General features: G+C 46.9%; 1 protein-coding gene across 4 annotated transcripts in view; it reads right to left on the bottom strand.

Annotated features, from left to right (window-relative positions):
- The window catches only part of CAPN6 (calpain 6), a 59,154-nt gene extending 38,969 nt beyond the window's left edge, over nt 1–20,185 (bottom strand). The window contains exons 1-3 of one of the 4 annotated variants that reach the window (XM_035325410.1): nt 19,495–20,185; nt 12,480–12,538; nt 11,473–11,647 (exon numbers count right to left, since the gene is read on the bottom strand). In XM_035325410.1, the coding sequence (XP_035181301.1) occupies nt 11,473–11,637 (165 nt within the window). In that variant the 5' untranslated portion in view covers nt 11,638–11,647; nt 12,480–12,538; nt 19,495–20,185. Of the gene's footprint in view, nt 1–11,472; nt 11,648–12,479; nt 12,539–14,210; nt 15,626–19,494 lie in introns of those variants that run through there. The other 3 variants (XM_035325411.1, XM_035325412.1, XM_035325409.1) reach the window with 3 other exon arrangements.
- Nucleotides 20,186–20,827: the final 642 nt, after the last annotated feature.

Below are 20,827 nucleotides of genomic sequence, written 5' to 3'. Positions count from 1 at the left end.
TTGTATCGCTGATGGGAACGAGAGTCAATCAAACCAAGTTCCTAAATTCCCGTTCTTTGGAAAAGGATGTTTTCTGAAATAGCATCTTCAGGAGAATAAAACTGTACCTGCTTCAGTTCCTGTAGTGCTTCTCAACTTAAACACCCATCTCAGAAACAGGGAGAGCTCCTCTCCCCCACCCCAGCTCTGCAGAACTAGGTTCTCCTACACAGAGAGATTTCACCCTAGTGTTCCCGGCAACTCTACCGAGGCCTCCTAAGGGCTCAGCACGCTGCCAGGGTCAGGCATCGTCAGTCTGGTGCAGAATAGCTAAGAGAAGCGTGAGAGCCTAGGATGGAGCAGAGCTCCTGTTCCTGTTTCTGATGAACTTTCTCAAACACAGAAATGGATCCCAGCTGGATGAAATACCACAAAATCTTCAAGGTTTCTTATTCAGAACACAGCTGAGCCACAACACACTGAACTTCCCAGTTCACCTCCCCTTGTGGCAGCTTGCGGGACGAATTTCAGCCTTGACTTGAACAGCAGATCCTGTTCTAGGAAAACTGGACTTGGACAAGGGTCACACAGCCATACATGCCCCTCCAAGACTTGAACCCTGGCCACTGCCAGCAATAACTGCTGGAATGGATTAAGGGAGTTAAGAGATCCCTACTTGTTTGTTTGGGTATGTGAGAGGAGTTCTCAGGGCACCACACACAGCTCTGCTCACTTCCTTGCTACAGGAACAAAACAGTTGTGAAAAAAAAAGCATTTAACAACACATCTGCAACAGCCCTTTGCATTTGAGCACTGCTATGTCCAATAACTTTCTGTGCTTTTTGGACCCATCACCTAGAAAAGCAGATGGCTGTGCTGTCCATCAGGAATACAACTATTTTCCCCACCACCCTTAGCAGATGTGGATGCTGACTCACCTCAGTAATGCATCTATTTTTAAGTCCCCCTGAAAAAGCTAGCTAACATCTATCACAGATTCTAACATCTAGCACAGATTCTGGGTCTGTCTGCCTTCAGAATGCCACAGCTTTGCCCCGGCGTGGTAACGCTACTCCAAGGCACAGCTTCATCCTTCCTGCTATAGCGCCATTTGGCTCCCCAGGTCCCTGTCAAATATCCACCCTCGAACATCCACGTCTGCCGTGGGGCCCTGCGAGCATGAAGCACTAGCAGTTATTGAGTTATTAGGACCAGACACAAAACCTGGTGACTCTGGCACCCATGAAATGCTTGACATCTGTATGAGGAACTGGGTTGGTGCTGTCTCTAGTAGAGTTGACTCCCTGCGAGATTAATTAACAAGAACAGACTATTAATAATGTTAGCTTTAAACATTATTACAAGACTAAATTGTGGGCTCTTCGGTGGTTCCTTTGGAGTGTCCCCATTTCCCCAGGATGCTTTCAGACGTTGTGGGCTGTCAGCCACAGTTTACATGGCTTGTGTGTGATATGACCTCCTAAATGCTGTTCTGAAGGGAAAGTTGATCAGCTGGGCTTGTAAATATCTTGTCACAGCTCCACATGTGAATTCTTCATAAATCTACTGGCAGAATGAGATGGGGAGAGACTCACAGAGGCCTGAACCTGCCTTGGTATACAGAAATCCTGTTTTCTGTTGTTGTTTGCACTGTTCTGTAGCCAAACATGAAAACATGAAGGGTGACAGAGTAAAGAGAAGGAAAAAGCTTTGCAAATTATCTAATCAGTATGACTGGGAACTTGCCCAGATCCTCAACCCCATTTTAAAGATACCAGAGAAGGAAAGTAGGAAGTCAGAGTGTTGTTCCTCTTTCAGCAAGCCTCTCAGTACCTACTCAGACAGGATATAGCAGTAACACTGTCTCCGAAACAAAAAAAAAAAATACCTTCTTATGGCTCTAAGCCTGGCTGTCATCCTCCCCAAGCTGCTGGAGTATCAACAGTTTTGCACCTTATAAATTCTGAGTGACATCAGAGAAGACCTAGCTGGGCACCAGAAATATCTGCATCCAAAACCGGATGCCTGGCAGATCATAAACCTTTTATATGAGGAGTTGTGAGAGATTGATGAATACCTGCAGAAGCTTTGGAATTTTGATTGTTTATTCAGCAATCCTTAATCCCTGAAACAATTTTCAAGTTGCTGAGGGAGCTCCTCCATAGGAGCTCCGATATGGGCTACCCAGCCCCTGTTGTCAAGTATCCTTCACGGATACAAACTGTCAAATAGTTCATTACACGCAAAATTACAAATCTAAACTGCCCCAAAGAAGGGCATCTTGGTCAAATCCAAGCTAAACAAGACTGAGATCATCCAATTTGGAAGACAGAACACTTAGAATCTAGTAAAGACATTTCTACCCCAAACTGATCTGAGTCCTATCGAATTCCTTCCTCAGCCTCCAGAAGGAATCAAAACCTCTCTTTTTTGTTTGTTCCTTTTCGAGCCAGAAGAAAACAAACAGAAGCCTTCTTCCCAGACATGAAACACACGAGCACATGCCCCAGACAACCCTACCTTTGCCATTTCCGGGCAGGGTAAGGACAACTGATGGTACAAAACAGCTGCATGTAGCTCGCCACGTTCATCTGCCAGGGTGGTGAAGGGCATCCCTCTAATTCTGGTCCTTTCTGTTCTTAACTCGCTTTGGCTGTCATCTGCCTGATTTCTGAGGCAACAGGACAAGGCACATCCCAGATACAGAGGCAACAGCACATTCCACAACCCACCAAAACTATGCATTGGCATCCAGTCTGGGCACTCTTCAGTCAAAAAAGACAGTCATTTGGTCTTTGATTTCTGTTCTCTTTAGGGAGACTGCCCCTTCCTCCAAAGTCAAAGCAAATCACCATTAGAAGAGCTAGAAACAAACATGCACACACACACACGCACTGGTACCCTCACCACGTCGGATCTATTTCCTGCACAAGGCAATTATGCTGGTGAAGTCCTAAAAGTAGGTCCTGAAGCACAGAGTCTAGAAGAAAAAGGCTGAAAAAGCCCAGCGTGGCTCTTCTCAGAAAGTCTAGTCAATCAGCTATGACACTGCAAACCACAGATAATGCTTAATGCGCCTGGACAGCTTGCTTCTTTTATTTCTACAAATAATTTGAGCAAAGATGCCTCATACAAGGAGGAAGAGAGAAGATAGAGCAAGCAGGGAAGGCCGGAACACGTGAAGGCATGCTCCCTTGAAAAGGAAGTAGTCATTTTCTTTTCAGAACACGTTCAGTGAAAAAAAAAATCAAAACCTTAGGAGAAAATAATAATGGGAGAAAAGGAACATGAAGTCCACACTGCTCTCAGGGAATTACTTGGCCGGACGCTGTCAGAACATGCCGTTCTAAGCACCTTAGGAGACCAGCAGGGAAAGTCCCGTTAGAGCTGGAAAATGTTTCCTTGCCTCCAAGGAAAATTTCAAGAAATATTTCATTTTACTTAGTGTATCTGGGAGAAAGTCGCAACACTGAACATATCCCCACCCTCCCAAAACCAACAAAAACACACCAATCCACCATTTTTTCTGACAAGTGCTTGCTCCTTAAAATGACCAATTATTTGAAGCAGCCAGGACTATTGTTAATTTTTAAGTGATTACAGGATGATAGCAGTAATAATGACAATGCTTTTCTGTTACAACGTTCTATATGAGAACTTACGTCCCTGGTTGCAAGGATTTGAACTCCAGTTTCAGTGGATTCCAGCTACTTTGCTCTCTGTACACCAGTACATAGTGCATATATTTAGGTTATTATAGGAACAGGAAAGTAAAGCAAATTATAAAGTAATATATATAAAGATTTTTATTATGATATTGTAATATTATAAAGATTTTTCTTCACATGCCTGAATCAGTCCATGTTGTTCTACAGCTATACAATCCTTGAGGTATTTTTTCTAATTAAATTCTTCAAATAATACACTAAAATAGTAACATAAAATTATATCGAGATCAATTTCTTGATTGTTCTTCTCTATGCTCTCTAACCAGGACAGCAAACTTGAAGCTGCCAATGTCTGATCACTTCTAGAGCCTATTTTTCATGGTCATCACCCTCACTGCCTCCCAGAGGCCTTCCCTGCCCAGACTTGGGAACATTCGGTTGGCTTGAAAACCATTTCAGAAGTGCAGCTAGAGTCAAGCCTGGGACCTTGTTGCTCACCATGAATAAAAGCAGTTTCATGAACCGCTTTAAGCAATGTCTGGTTAAGTGTTCTTTCCCTTGATTAAATGTTGCTTGGCTTTTAAAGCATGGAAGCATTAATCCTAATACACTGGAGCCATGCCAGGATGCCACTAAGTGTTTCATGGCTTGAATCTCAGGCGGTTCACGTGGACCTCTCTCCCACACCAACCACTGCTGACCCCAGCTATCCCAGCACTCCAGGGCAAAACCAAGTGGCATCCACCTCGTTGGGACGCCGCAGGACATTTCCCACTGCTGGTGAAAATGACCCACACCAACTGATTTCACCAGATCAGACACGAGAACAGCAGATTCTGGATCCAACTGATCCCGAATTGCAGCTGTACTGTACGGATAAAGTTTGCTTTGACCTGGATTTGAAAGATCTTGCCCTCCACTTTTTGACACCCTCTCCTAGGAGTCCAGTTCCACGGGGCCTTTGAAAACCTTACTGTTCCTGCCTGCAGACTGCCAGGGTGCAAGGACGGGGACAGCTGAGGCATATGGAGGACTGCTACCTCCCCTAAATCCCCCCCCCACTAAATACCTAGAGCTCTCGGGGTAGCTTTGTTAGTCTCTCCTCCAACAAGGCTTGGAAGCCCAGTGCCAGCACGAACGTTAGCATTACATACACAGCCCGATGGAGTCCTGCCTACACCGGATCTCAGATGCGTGGCAGTTTATTGTCAGTATCAGTAACATCCACCCGTCGTCCCACCCCTTCCCCCAGCTCTAAATGAAACCCAACAACCTGAAGACAATTGGATTTAATTGCAAGCACAGCACTGTTTGGGGGCCGGGCTGCCAATCCCTGCCACTTGACTGTGCAGTTGCCTGGGCGACGCGTGAGCAGAGCGTGGTTTTGTGGTTCTGTGCCGCCACACGCATCTCCGGGAGCTGTGCCAATGCCTGAGCTCCTGCAGCTGGGGCAGATTTAACACCTTCCTCCTCAGGAGCAGCCAGCACATCCTTGCAGCCACTGCTCTGAAGACTGACACCTGCCCGGAACGACAGGCGGACACGGCCAGGCACCGGGGACACTGCGGCACCTTATCAAATCGAGCGTTCAGCAATGCCGGACGTCACCTGCAGGTGGTTACGGAGCACGCGCCTCGTTGTGTGCATAGCTGACGAGGGAAAAAATCAGTTAGCACCATCTAAAAATAATTTTCTCCCGATGATTTCCTGTCTACCTCTTGTCCCCCTGCCCACGCCCTTCATACTAACAGGAGGTTGCATTGTTCCGAGAGCACCATGCTGTCTTCTCTCCATCTCCACAATTTCAACAGAAAAAGCACAATTATTGTGCACACCAACTTTCCCATCAGCCTCTCCAGTTATCTTCCAGGGCAGGCATCTTCCCAGAATTTAGCTCTCAATTTCTTTTCTATTTCTTTTAGATGAATGGCTTAAACTTGGGTTGGAGCCCAATCCTTCAGCATACCAGGCTTACACTCTGCTATAAAAATTAAGATGCACTCCAACCCTTCCCTCTATACACGCACACAAGTATGCTTACCAAACATCTGCCAACCATTTGAAAAGCTAGGAGCAAGAAATTCCTATCTGGAGGTCAAGACTAGAAGCTAAATCTGCTTTTAATGGCAAATAAAACTACTGGTAATAACGGCAGATAGCCTCCTTCTTACTGCATGTAATTGCATGTGTAATCACAGCTAATTACAGCATACAAAAATGCCTGTTAAAATGCTAAGTACTGTAATCCAGGAGGTCCTGTAATCCTCCTGGAGCCCTGCACAGCGCTAGCAGCAGAGTGCCATGTCTGAAAGTCACCACAGAAGGTGACAGCTGGTGTGCCAGGCTTGGCTCGTGAAGGCCAACAGCCACGGTGTTATGACCCATGGGTGCAGGAGAAGCAAAAGGAAAAAGCAGCTTTATTTCATGTTGATGCAAGGCCAAGTCTTTCACAGTCCTTACCTCCTACAGACACATCTGGGGAAGCACAAACAAGCAAGCAGCAAGACATTGGTGCGTGGCTCACACAGTGACCTACGATCTGAAGCCACCTTTGTATTCCCAGGAATGTTCAGATGTTCAAGGCACAGCAAAGGACTCCTGAGCTCCCTCAAATGTCAGCAGAGGCTTGCAGCCACATTTTGAAAGACGTTTCCTCACCTCCCAGACACAGGCATGTTCCATGCATGCCCATACTTCAGGTATACAGGTAAATGTCACAGCACAGAAGGCTTCACAGTTTGTGTTCGACTGCTCTTCCAGAGTCGATAACCACCAGCAGTACAGAAACGTGGATGACTCTGGGTATAGGCAGGGAAACAGAAAACAAAAAGGCCTCTGCTGTTTCCAGATGTATCAGCAGGCTTTGCAGAACAAGTCGTTTTCGCAGAACAGTCATCAGACCCTGTGGAGGGGGAGGATGAGGAGGAGAAGTGGGAGGAACCTCTGCTCATCAAGCAAGTGCGCTGGCCCTGCCCCGTGTTCTTAACCAGAAAGGAGAGGCTGAAGGGAGAAGGAAAGGCATTCAGATCTACAAAAGTGATTGTTACATCAGGAGAGCTGTGGGCGTGGGGAGGAAATCTGACAAAGCAACGAAGTGTCACTGTTCCCAGGGGTTGTTACAATCTGGTTTGTCACGCAGAAGGCAGCAATGCAGCCACACTGCGCTGCTCTGAGCTCACTCCGCTCCATCATGGCAGTTTATGGCATCCCCCTTCAATCGCCGCTCTCCCTCCAGCTCTGGGTTACCCCTGGCACCATCCGGGCAGATATCCCACAGGCAACACCGAGGAGCGGTGGCTCTGCTCTGTGCCTGCAGGGCACTGCGGGACAGCCACCCCAACGCAGACACAGCATGCCACCGTCCTTCCCTTCCCAGTGCCTCTCCTGCATAAATTACCGAAGGCTGACAGGCAGTGCCAAAACCAAGCAGATGTCTCTGGTCTTGTTCACGGACAAACTGGAAAGCAGATCTAGATGGAAGCAACGCAGCTTGCAGAGGAGATAGGAATCAAATGAGCAAGCCACGCATTATCTCCGAGGGGCATTGAGCCCAGGTGTGCTGGCAGCCTAGTGCTGAGCACCACCACCTGAGCCCTGCATGACACTCGTTCTGCAAAATGTATGAGGACTGGGATACTAGGAAACCTTCAGGAGGACTGCTTACTGTGACCCCAAGTCCTGTCCTGGGAACATACTTGGGACAAGGGAAGTTAGTGCAAAATGTGTAAAGCTAACCCAGCCAAAACACCCAGGCAGGCACGCCCTAAGCCTCCCCTCCCTTCCAAAGGTGGGCCAAGTCTTCTAAGGCAGGCGCAGAGGTGGAGGAGGTTTCCAGCACTGGCAAACACAAGATGTTTTAGCTCCTTAGACAACTGGTCATTTTCCACCAGTCAGAAGCACACAAAAGCCAGTGCCCCCTCTGAGAAACACGTGCGGGCGTGGAAGTCAGAGCTCCTGAGCTCTCCAGCACCTCACCCGCCTGTGCTGCCCTGGACAGGTCACTAACCTGTTCCTCCCATACTTCCTACTCTGCAAACTTGGGATGTACCTGTTCTATTTATTCCCTCTGCTGTATCAAGCATTGGAAAATTGGTGAGAAAGATGGAGAACTGGGCCCATGCCATGCAGTCTTTCTAGGAGCATGGGGCAGGCAGTGGGCCGTGAGCACGCAGTTCCCGACTTCCAGTTGGATTCGGCACCGGATTCGGTTATTGGGGTTTAATGAAACCCAACAGCAACCTCTTCTGTGGTATGGGTCATGAGAGGGCTTTCTCGGGAAGCAGCTCAGCAGTAATCTCAGCTAGCGGCTTTCTGTGCTGTCTTACTGAAAGAGAACTAGCTCCTTCTTTTCGGAACACGAGGGTACAATCATAGCTCTTTCATAAAGAAAAGATGCAAAGGAAAGCATAATCAGGGCTTATAAACCAGAGGGTCAGGCAGAGAATCCAGGAAAGCATATAATAACATTCTCATTCTGTCAGATGAGACTTATGTTGCCTTCTGAATGCCTAACTAACATGTCACTTATCTCTGAAGCAAGCTTATCGGCTCTTTCAGCCCTGGCTGGAGGATCACCACTATTAGCTTAACACAAAACGTCCTTGGGATTTAATACCAGTGCAAAGTCAACTGTGTCAGTGACAAAATTGAGACAAACCTCGTTAAAAATAAGACAGGCGAAATACGTGAAGCAGAGCGACTGCAATTCCCCGGTATTTTCACTAGAGCTGCTTGCTTCCAAAGGCAGCGCTGAGCAGGAGCACCACACAGAGGCAGTGTTTGCCCTCAGCGAGGGGTTAACCAGCACAGGTGGCTGCCGATGTCCCAGGGCCAGCAGAGATGGCAGGGGGGCAGGAGGCTTCTGCTACCCCCTGGCAGAAGACAGCTGCCCCCAGCCAGGAAACCGAGACCCAGCACCGCACGTGAGCAGCGTGCATCGCTCCCGTTTCTTGGATGAGCTTTCCATAATGAAAATTCTCCTTGGAAAAGTAACACCGTGCCAGGGAGACAGCACGGTAATTACACAGTGCCTTTTGTGTTCTCCAGGTTCTTAATACGGGGGTGCCACAGAAGTAACGCTACCCTGGCTTTGTTCACTTTCCCAAGGAGACGTGTACAAAACAACTAATTAACGACAGACAGTTAATGACCTATTGCTGCGAGTGACTGGAATGAGCAAACAGGACAGACTTAACATTGCAGGTGCAAATCCAAAGACAAAAACAAAGGGGAAGAAACCCCTTGCCCTTCCTCCTCTTTTCTCTCACTCTCTAATACTCTTCTCTTCACTCGGGCAGAATAAACCCTCTGAGTGTACAGATGCCCCTTCTGTGTGCTTGGTCTGCCTGGCCAACACCAACCAGTCAGGGACGGAACAAAGTGTGAGCGTATTTTTGAGCTGAAACTAGAATAGCAGCTTTTACCTCAGAAAAGACGGAGATTCCCAGACCCCAAACGTACTTGTTGGGACACCAGCATCAGTGAAAGCAACTGCAGAGGAAGCCCACGGCTCTGTGCGCACAAAGCTGCACTCCCCAGCTGCTCTGACAGCTTCACAGAAAGCTTTCTGAGGTAAAAGACTACTTGTTCCTACCGGTACACAAGTACCAGCGTCTGGGCAGGCTATCCACTGTCTCTGTAGATGGAGGGAGGACATTGTTCTGCTCACTAGAATTTCACTATTGAAGCTGCTGTGAGAAACTAACACCTGCCACCCCCTGTCACACAGGACAAGGAACAGTACCAGCTCTGTTCGCAGTAGCTCATGTTGTCATTTCAGCTCTTCTAGAAAAGCCACACAAGTTCATGCTTGCAGAAGATAAATCCTAATCCCAACAGTGAACATGGGTAAAGTTAAGGACAAAATCATGCTACTTCAGGGTAAAAACACTGTGTGCATCTCGCTACAGGCTTCCAGTGTCCTCTTCATTACACTTGTATGAGAACAGGTCACACTGATGGAAAGCCACATGGTCAAAGGTGAGAATGATTTTTACATTCCTCAAAATTATTCGCTCGTGGCTCTGAACTGCTTTATAAAAACAAGCAATGTGAAGCATGAAACCTCAGTGCAAACCAATTACCAGACCCCAGATATAAGTAACATTAACAGCTTGAAACGGGCAGTACATTAATCACAGCCAGAAGAGGTGTCACGATACTTGATTCCTGTTAAGATGCTAGGTGAAGTGGCAAACAGATCCAAGCATTACAGCCTGTGTGCAGACAAGAGCTGTTCATTCTGAATATGAAATCACTGGGGTGTAACCCAGGTTTTATAAAAGTCAAGGGCAAAATTTGCAGTAAATTCAACACGGCCATGTGAGAGATGTTATCAATCAATAAAAATCAAAATCAGAGATGTTACCAATCAATAAAGGAAACCTCTGCATTCTCTCCAGATAAGACTTGCTGATGAGTTTTCACTAGAACCTCTGTGAAACTCAGCAGAGGAATAGGGTGGTGAGTTCAGTACAGAAAAAGTTTATGTGCACGTCTTGGGAACATGCCTTCACTTCTCTGCATCAGCTACACATACGTGTAGCTGAGTATTCCCTGGGAGTAGCTCAGGAGTGTCCTGCCTCATACCACGAGACTCACCCAAACCTCTCAAGACCTGTACGTAGCTGGGCTTTTTGGTCGAGTATGGTTAACAAAAGGTAATCTGGGAACAAACCACACACACGTGGTGTCCTCTTATTTTTGGCAATATATAGAGAGCAAGACAAGATTCTGCAAACCCAAGTTAGTTCTCTGTGGAACAAAAATGAAACCATTTGCTCTGAACAGAAAGTGGGTAGATGCTGATAACAAGGGCTCTCAACTCATTCTGTCCGTGGCAGTTGGAAATATCCAAGTTTCTTTTGGTGTAAGAAGACCTCTCCGCTGATTGTTCCTGGCTGTTTGTTGCATTAGCTAGCCTCCCTTGCTGGGCAGACAGTACATCTTCTTTTTCCTACTCTCTCCTCCAAGAAAAAATACAAAAAAAAATTATTCATACATCTAAACAACTCATTCAGCTACCTGGAACTGGAGCAACGCCCCCTTCCTACTGTGAGGATTCCTTTCCCCGTGCATTTTAATAAGACACAAGTTCCTCTGAAAACACGTGGAAAGCTATTATGATGAACAAAGGATTGAGTCGCACGACTGATTTGCTTCTAGCATCCCAGGCAGGAGGATGTACTCGGTTCATAGTATCTCATTTTCTATAATGTTTTTTGCAAGGGTTATATCTTCCTTAAGAAGGAGAAAAAAAAAATGACAACATAGTGGGGGCGCTGAGTTTAGCGGCTAAAGCTCAGATTTTGCATTGCCATTACTGTGCCTACACACCAGGCCCTCAGAGGGACAGGTAATACAGAGAAACTTCAATTAAGAGACAAATCTATTTCTGAAAGGCTTCTGTCAACACAGCAAACTACAGAAGTAGATAGACTGACCCAAAGAATGAAGAATATTCTTTCAGAACATATTTCTGCATTGACTGATCTATTACTGACAGGTGTTCTTAATTAAACAGAGGGCTGATTTAAACACCACTGAAGCTGGAGTCACCACCCATTGTTGCTTGTTATTAGAGAGCCATCAACAGTAAAAAGCACAACTAGGCTGTACAGAATGCTTCCTTTGCACCTCACACAGCAAGGCATGACTTCTGTTTTGGGCAGCAATGGGACAGAGAGGTCGTCTGAATTATACACTGACAAGAAATTAAAGGAAACAGAGAGGGAGAACAGACTAAGATAAGTGGTTTAGTACAGAGAAGGCAGCGGGGAGTGATACAGCACAAACAGCACCTCATCACAAGGGGAGTGCCCTTTACCTTTGGGCGCTTCCATTCAACTTTCTTTGGTGGGGCTCTCTGGTAGAAAAGGGACTCATCTGAAGCTGGAAACTCGGGGTCTTCGAAGAGCTGCCTCTGCTGGATACACTGCCCTTTCAGCTCGTGGTACTTCTGATCTCTGAAGAGCTGAACTGACGAAGACATCTCGTTCTGTCTGGATAAGATGAATATCAGCTTGTGTAAATCATGGATTCTCTTTGAAGTCCATAGCATAAAGCTAGCAATGCACTCATCAGTCTTTGCCAACAGACCACATAACTTGTTCTGAACAAAACTAGTTCTTGATTTCTGATTTTAAAACAGATTATAACTTAGATTATGCTAAGTAGTAGACTAAACAAACAAACAAACAAATATAAAAGGATGACATTTTTGGCTAAAGAGAACTCATCAGGAAAGGCATTAAAGAATCCAGATGAGGAATGATGAGCATTTTGCTCTGTCTAATGGATTGTAAAGGTAAAAGTGGGCCTTGTCCCTCAGTTTGTATTATGTGTGAAGAGCAGGACCATCTTTCTTGCTATATTCTCCTACTAGCCTCTAAAGCTTTAATTATCTACTCCAACTCTAATGCCTACAGAAAACTGAAAACAGATTTCCGCAGTTATCCATCTTCATTTTAGTGGCAATACTTCAGCTGGAATTATTGTCTTTGATCTTTATGTTACACTTCAGGGAACTGAATTCCCAGAAGCTGCAAATATTTGCAAGTAGTGTCCATAATAATAATAATTTTAAAAAAATAACAAGGAAAGAAAGAAAAAGCAATTTGCTTTCAAGCCTTGGTTCCTAGAATCCTAACTATCTAGCCCTGTAAGTGTACAGTCTCAGACACAGAGCTCAAATAAGTTGCTTAAGATCATTCTACAAATCAAAAATCAACCACAGAAATCATTTTGAATGGTGTGAAGTCTGGGGAACGTGAGGAATGCTTCTATTTTTCTAAGGTGCTACTTGAAGAGAGCGGAGAGAATATCTGAACTCACTTTTGTACTCCCTTCCTTCCTGCTACAGGTTAGAGGTGTGTGCCCCTTCCTTCAGGTCTCTACAGCAATCCAGACAAACGCAGGTCATCCTCCTGGCAGATCATAAGGACTAAACAATACGCAGGCAATGGAGCATGGCATTACATTGCCCTAGCAGCCTACTTGCTGAGTCCTGCTGCAGGGATCCCAGCCTGTGCTGCACGAGCCCCTTGCCACACGAACTGGATGAGATTCCACAAGTCTGCAGGAAACTGAACCAAGCTAGACACAAGCCTTTCCCAGCAGGCATGTGAGTACAGCAGGGGAAATGCAGAGAATGAGCAACATTTGGAAACGTCAAATTTATCGGGATTGGAAGTTGCTGTGGCCAAAATAACGTGTGGATGGTTGTAAAACCCGCCCTCCCTCCACTCACTCCTTTCCTTGCCCCAGAATTAATTGGACAGCCCTTCAAGGATGAGAAATGCTGCTCCAGTGCCTTCACTCATGGGAAGGAGAGAATTCAGGAGTGCTCTTCCACCTCATTGCCATTCTTGCACCCATTCCAAAGCCTCCAAACCACACACAAAGCAACCTACCTGTAAGTACCACCTGAATTCTACCAGCAGAACCTTACACAGCAAAGCGATAGGACAAAGAACCAGTCTGCGCGTGACATTCTGATGGACACTATCCCACTTGTAATGATTTCCTTATTCTTAAAATTGATTTTCTCGTTAACTAACCCCCCAAAACATCACAAGGCATCTTGCGTAGCAGATGGCCTCCCAGGAAGACACAAAAGAGACTCGCTTCCCCCCTCCAACCAGTTCTTCAAAGTCAGCTTATACACAGATAGTTCAGGGACAAAAGCAAAAATCAGTCCAGCTAATTTGGGTAGGATATAGATTACCTCATGATAACTGGCATTCTTGCTTATTAACACCCCCCCCCAAGCTAACTAAGATTCTAAGCCCAGCCCATCCATGAGATACACTTGTTTTTAAAATGGCCATGGGGTGATAAGGTTTTCAGCTGCCATCGCCTCATTCAGCGAGATGGGCTTTTAGTGGCCTCATTCCCCACCCTTTCTCCCCTCTGTCTGCTGCACTGGAACACAATCCTTCCAGGATTAGCACCCCCACACCCAGTCCTGCAACAGCGCACAGACTGCGGTCCCAAATTCAGCACACGCAATCAAGCTGCTGCCTGCTCACCCTGGGCTGCACAGGCAGCACTTGGCAAGGGAACGCTAACGTGGGAGGAGGAGGCTGCCAAGCTGCCCCCCTCAGGGCTCCCTGGGCCATCCTGAGAAAATGACTGAGCTTAAAAAAGGGGCTCAGCCTGACTGGTAACTGCCTTCCAGCCACCCATGAAAGCCAGAGCACTGGAGCTGCACAGAACTCCCACCACTATCTGCTGAGCTAGCACAAACCCACTGCAGCAGGAACCCCAAAATAACCTTTCTAAACATGACAGAAGTCTCTTTTTTTTTTTTTGCGCTGAGGATGAGGGAGGGCCACAGCCAAGCCCTTCCTCTCCTTGGGGTTTCCACGCAGCAGGACACAGCCCACGCTGACTGAGCCAAGCAGCAAGCACCGGGCTCCTGCTCCAAGGGCCAGCTTTGAAGCAGGCCCAAGGTGCTGACCCTCAGCTAACATCAAAGCTCCCAAACTGCCCAGCAATGCTCCCTCCTCCAGCCTCAAGGTCACAGCAGTAGCCTCCCCCTGCTCTTCTCTTCCAAAGCTTTACCTTCAGTTCTGCTGACATGCACAATGTGCAGCTGTGCTTGAGGAAAACATGAGGCAGGGCTTGGCAGCCACTCTTTCCAGGGCTCCCTACACGGCCATGTGACACAGAGCTGTGTGCAGAATAACCAGGGCTGAGAAGCGGGGTCCTAAAATACTGCACCACGTTTTGAAGACCCTCTACAGCTCTGTCAAGAGAAAGGGACTGCTCTAGGGGAGGGAAAAGAGACAGTTGAAGAAGAGAAAAAAAAAGAAACAGCTCTACAGGCCAGACATTCTTAGTTTTTTGGTGATTGCTTCTTTCCCTGACCACACAAATACCAGGTTTGCTCTTTTATCCTTTTCAGTCTCTGAGCTGAGCCCCCAGCACCTCCCCGCAGCTGATCCCAAAGTCCCTCTGGAGCCACAACAAGCTCCTCAGTCCCAGCAGCAGCACGGAGGTCCCCACGCTCTCGGCTTTCAGCCACTGAGCTTTGACGTCTTTCTCTACCCCTCTCTTTTCCAGTGCAATTCCTACTCTGCTCAGAAAAAGGCCTTCAGCACAACAGCGACGCCGAGTCTCTGCAGGTCCCCATTTCAAAAAGGCTCTACCCAGCGTCCCCCCTCACCCCAACACTGCATTTTTACTCATGGCTGACACTCAGAGACGCTTCCCCTGTTGGAGCGAGCAAACTAGGGCTAAATCACATTCGATGTAGGTGCAAGTACCAGCTCCTGGTGCTACTAGCAGCCCTAAATTAAAGGGACATTCACTTCAAGGGCAGTTCTTCACGAGATATGAGGACGAGCTCCAAGCATTGCTCCCGGCCTGGAGACCCCTACCAAACAGGATTTCTTTACACTCACGTTTTCCCGTCCCAAGCGGTCTCTTCCCCAGCTGCTACGCAGGAGATCCACAACAACCAAGGCTGACTGTCCGGGCAGGAGAGTGAAAATTACACCCTGGCCGCCCTTATGTTCATGCAATAAGCACACAAAAGCTAACAGAAAAAGTCACCTCCTCTAAGCCCACTTTTGTTACCCCGTGCAACTAAAAAAACAAGCAGGGTACGAAGTGGCAGAGAAGCCGCTGCAGCCGTTAAGCCAAGTGCACCCCTCCGCAGCTCGCCGGCAGGCGAAAGCATCCCTCCCACTCCCATCCCTGCAGGAGGGGCACAGGGCCGGAGCTGGCTTCGCCTGAGCAAAAAGCTCTGCTTTCAGTTCCAAGGACAAGCGGTGCCAAGCAGCTGCAGAAAGCCCTCTGCTCTACATGGAGCTCCTTGTCTAGGATGGACTCGGCACTCCACATCATCACGCACCCACTTCTTCGCTCTGACTGCAGGATTCCAAGGAATCACAGCACGAGGGCTGAAAGGGCAAAGTAAATTTCTAGCTGACGTTTAACTCCACAGTGGCACAAGACGTTGTTCCTTCCAGCGAGCTCCCCTGAGATGAACGTGCTCGAGCTCAGGCACACCCCGGCCTTGGGGTCACATCCCTGCTGCTGCAGGAGCCCCTGGCCGGGGTGACCACACGGATACGCACACCACACACCGCATGCTGGGGAACAGTCATAATTTTAGGATTTTTATCCCTTTGCTGGTACCGAGCTTGCTTTTGGCTCCTGCAAGCAGTAGCATTACCGTTACCAGTAACAACCAACAGCTGGTTCGTGGGCTCCCCGTTTGAAACTGGAGTTGTAAGCCTGCCCTGATGTTGTGCAAAAATTCCCAGCTCCAAACTCTTTTATTTCCATCCCGATTTGTCACGTAGCCTCAGAGCCACTGTTTGGACTGTGACAGCAACACAGGCACTCAAGGGCTTAACTGTTTGCAAACACAGTTGTTTAGTGTTCCTGCAAACATCTCCTCCAAACTCATAGGTTGCTTCAGAGCAGTCAAATCAGGGACCGCCTCCAAAAAAGCAGCCCTGCAGCCAAGAGTTTTAAATTACTTTGAACTGGTTTTCTATAAAGCTCCTAACTGAAAGCGCTTCCAGGACTCCAGCTGGAAAAGGTTATTTCCTTCTCATTCTGCACAAAACAGTGACTTTGCAAATCTGTAGTAAGAGTGCAGGGGAATTTAAAGCAGTTGCAAAACTTCCACTGCGTGTACACTGCGGTTTCATGATCTTGGCCACCGCTTTCCTACTGATGCATCAGAAGCATCACTGCCCATAACATCAGACAGAGCTACTGGAGAGATTTGCTCATTTGTATTGTTTAAGCACTCAACACACAAACTGCACTCACAGTCTTTAGGCTTGCAGATCGGGTATCCTCTGTTCTTCTGCAGAAGCCTGTATAAAAGCTTACCGTCAACGTTAAATCTGTACTGTGTTGATACACAACTGCAGAAGTAAAAGCACGCTCAATTCACATCAGATTTCCTGCACAGGACATTTAACAGCTCCGAGGTCTGGTATTAATGACCACGGGCCAGGGGCTTCTCAGTTGTTTCACATGACAACACTCTGCCTGCTTGGATCAAACACCGAGTTTTGTTGGGTGCTTTGGGCCAGCAGGATGGTGTCACATCTGCCCCCTTCTCTCATTCAGCTTTTGGATTTTTCAACAAAATAAGGTCGATTTGACTATTTTATGGTCTCTGTAGCTCAGTACTTTAATAGATGTATAAAAGTTTCTCTGTCCGGCTCAGCTCAAGAATTCACTGGGGGAATGAGACACAAGCATTTTTCTGCTCATGTACACAGAAAGGTGCCAACATTGTTCTGCTCCACTGCTTTGCCATACTTAGTATTAAAATCAAGAGAGAAAACATCACATATTTTCAGCTGAGTACATCCGTACATACCCTATCGCTTCTAAGCAGAAATTCAGGGGAGACCAACCAGACATCAGGAACAGGGCTGGGAACAACTTGGCTGCTTGTGGGGATGGCATCAAGGAGCAGCAGAATCACCTGGCTACAAACCAACGCTTTGCTAGTGAAACCAATCACAATACATGTTCCTTCTCTTCTACTGCAACTCGATAGTGCTCAGCTAGGCTTTTCTACCAGGACTCAGCAGGACAGGGAGACTTCATATTGCACTTCAGCTGGGAGCCACAATGCAGCTTGTACTGCAAAGCCTTCATCCAGCAAGATGGCTCAGGAGGGTAAGTGAAGGTTCAAGACCAAGCTTGCATTTCCACCAAGCCTGGGAGCTGAACAGGAGCTCTACCAAGAATCCTGCCATGTATTTTCCCTGTTTGCAATCCAGACACAGATCCCCCTGTCCTTAAACATGAGCCCTGCATGGAGCTGCCTGTCCATCTGCCAGCATGCCTGTGTGGTGGTGGCAAGGGGACAGAACTCAGCTCTAAGTCACCGAGTGCCGGCACACAGCAGCAGTAATTCGTGGCAAGTGCTGAGCCACAGGTTGGTAATAATCTCTCAGATGCAGGAGGAATAACTGAGGAATTACAAATGCACTGCTGAAGCATCACCCTGTCCTCTCTCCCATCACTCTTATAGTCAGCTCATGCTCAGACAAAGCACACACCCCGCTCTTACCCTTCAGGAAGGCAGTGCTGGAGTCACAGCTCAGGCAACGCAAACACTCAGTGCTCCCCTGGAGTGTGCTGATTGCAAGCTGCAGTCACTCCTCCCACAGCAAGAAGCACAGCTGCTCCATGGCTTGAGGGCGTGATCCAAAGGTGTTGGAGCTGTGCAGGTGGAGCAGAGATCTGCTAAAGAAAGCTGCACCTACAGGTGGTTATGCCCGTGAGGGAAGGACTCCATCTGGCGCAAGCAGAAGGGGTGTAACTGCCCCGCTGCCTCCAACCGAGCTAGAAAAACACGGGAGTTTTTTTGCCACTGTGTTTTGTGTGACTCCCAGACCTGTCCACAAGTAACAAGCAAGTTCCTGGAAGGTGTTTTGCACACCTGCCCCTACTCAGGGGGCCTTGATTGGCAGCCACAACTAGAAATCCTCAAGGCACCAAGCAGCCCTGTCCTGCTAAGCATGAGTTAAGTTTTTTTGACCACATCTCAGCCTCGAGGCACCGGCGTTTTGCCTACTTCCCGATGCAGATGTTCAAGCCCCTTGTTAGAGCTCAGCCAGCATTCAGAAATTCAAAACACTCCACACATCTGGGCTCTATGGGGCTCTGACTCTTAGAGCAGCCAGGGTGACAGCAGGAGAACGAACGCAGAGCTTTACAGATCAACAAGGAGAAAGGCTTTTCTAAACAACCCTGCGCTAACACTGTCAACGCGTGCTACTTTTTAACAGGACTCCTAAGCAAACCTTCAGGGCTATCGTTTCTGTTTCAGGGCAGAAATTGCCACGTGCTTAATCTTGGTGCCACTTTGTTTCCCTCGTGAAAGGAGACCTGGTGGGGCCCGTGTACACTGCACAGGATCCGATCTTTGGCTGTCTGGATCCTTCAGCTAAGCTAATAAAACACATCTCTTTTTCCTGATTTTCAAGTGAGAATGCAAAGTGGCTACGGGCCTCATTTTTTAAGAATATCCATGCAGACAGGATTTTCCAAACTGCACAGGTGCCTGCATACTTTTAAAACAGACAACCTTCAGCGGCATCCACTATTGCCCTAAAACCAGCTAGTCTTGCAGCTAACTACAGAGAGGTACAACTGCAGCTTTGAATTCAAAATAATGAGATAGATGCTGATTGTTATATTAATACAAGTCAGGAGATCTATAACAAGCTGTAAAGAAAATGCTCACAACAATGTCAGCTGTTTTGTTCCAGCCATGCCTTTGTGCTGAAACCATGGGGAACAACTTTCTTTAGCATTCCAATTTCTCTCCATTCTGCCTTCTCATCAAAGTTGGTTCAAAAGAGGTCTATGATTGCAAATTAATGGGTAACTCCCTATCAGACCACTCCATTATTTTATGTGTTCATTTATCTACTATTTTAGACACGATATAAAAGTCTCTCCTTCACAATAAAATAAAATGACTAAAATACCCACTTGAATTTCACAGTGAAAGAATCTGCACTGACATTTCTTCAGAAGATCAGAAACAGGATGGAAAATGGAATTATATGAGCAGTGAAATTAAAGCACGCTTTATCAGTCTGGCCCCTTTATTTGGTATAACTGCTAATGATGCCTGTAGAGAAAAGACTTGTGTTAGCACGAGACAGGCTACCCCAGAAGAAATGAGAGCAACCACAGCTTTGCAATAAATCACAAAGAGTGCTTGGCTCAGTGTTAGCACACAATCAAGATGCCACGTTCTGAAAGAAATATACATTACTGCAGTAGACGAACGCATTTTCTCACTGTGCTCACTGAAGCGCTAATTACTTTACACGATACCTCTGGCACTTACCTGGCTGAGGTTGGTCCCTGCTCTGAGGCACACCAAACTCCAAAATCACTTCTGCAAAAAAAAGATCCCCTCAGCTTCTTAACCTGAAGCTCTTCAGGCTGTACCAAGATCACATCAGTAGAGGGGTGTATTTCAGGATGACCCTTCCAGAGATGAGTCACGAGGGACACCGGAAAACCATCTGAGCTGACCCGAAATGCAGAGCCTTGTTTATTCCCTGTTAGCTGCAGTTGTGGCTGTAGCTGGGAATGAATTTTTAAAGGAGGAGATGAGACAAGGCCCCTTGGCAAGAGTTGCAGGCATTTTTTGTATGGAAAACAGGGCAGATTAATGCGTATCGTGAAAAAAAAAATGGTATTCCTTATTAGGCTGCATGCTGTATTCCACTTGCATAAAGCCAGTGTCAATGCCTTTGCCTCCGTGTGTCTCTTCTGATAACGGCCCATCCAGACCATAGGGAAGAATCACACGGGGCTTCTGAGGGACTTGCAGTTGGATGGGGGTTTGCAGATCAAGAGATGCAGCAAAACCCAACAGGTGGCTCTGTGCCCTCAACTCTGAGCACTGTGGCAAGCCCGGAGCAGCCTCAGGAGTGGCTCTTGCGCACTGCCACGTACTTCCTCCTGGCTTGACTGCTCAGAGTCTAGAATGCACCTGATTTTGCTATTCCCATTTCCCTTGCAGAGGGGAAAACAACCTGAAAAAGTCTGGTCTGGGAGAGCCCCAGAATGGACTCCAGAGGTCCTGAGCCATCCTGGAGGCTGAGCTGCTCCTGGGTCGTGCGAAGCAGCTCTCTGATGTCTGAGATGTCACAAACCTGCCCGTGGTCACTCAAGCACTTGTCCAGTCTTGCTCCTTGTAGCCTGCTAATAAAGGAAAATACATCAGTTCATGTTTAGAACCTGGGAAAAATAATACGTTTTCCGGTGCTGTGGCAGAATAAAAAAGAAAGGTCAAAAATAAATTCCCATTAAAAAGCAGTTTTAGTGAAACAAACTTCTCTGTGTACTCCATTTATCCCTAATTTAATTTGGGGTTCATTTAGATTAACTTGACAAGAAAGTTTTCTCATTTGATGACTGTAACATCTTTACCTTTCTGGAGCTTTTATTTATATTTTTGTAAAGGTAGGCCATTCATTAAACAAGCGCCATTTAAAAACTCACTGCAAAATTTCATATCAGTTCTAACTATTCTCCCCAGTTTGCTTCCTCCATTTAATCCTTCCAATTTTAGCATAGCCGATCTAAGTTTTTGACTAGGTCTACTCCTTTTCCAATCCCTGCTAATAAAAGAAAATCTCCAGTTTGACTAAAGGAGTTTGGATCTCAGG

Source organism: Oxyura jamaicensis, chromosome 4 (genome assembly GCF_011077185.1).
Source record: "Oxyura jamaicensis isolate SHBP4307 breed ruddy duck chromosome 4, BPBGC_Ojam_1.0, whole genome shotgun sequence".
Classification (NCBI taxonomy): domain Eukaryota; kingdom Metazoa; phylum Chordata; class Aves; order Anseriformes; family Anatidae; genus Oxyura; species Oxyura jamaicensis.
This window is presented reverse-complemented; position numbering and strand designations above follow the sequence as displayed.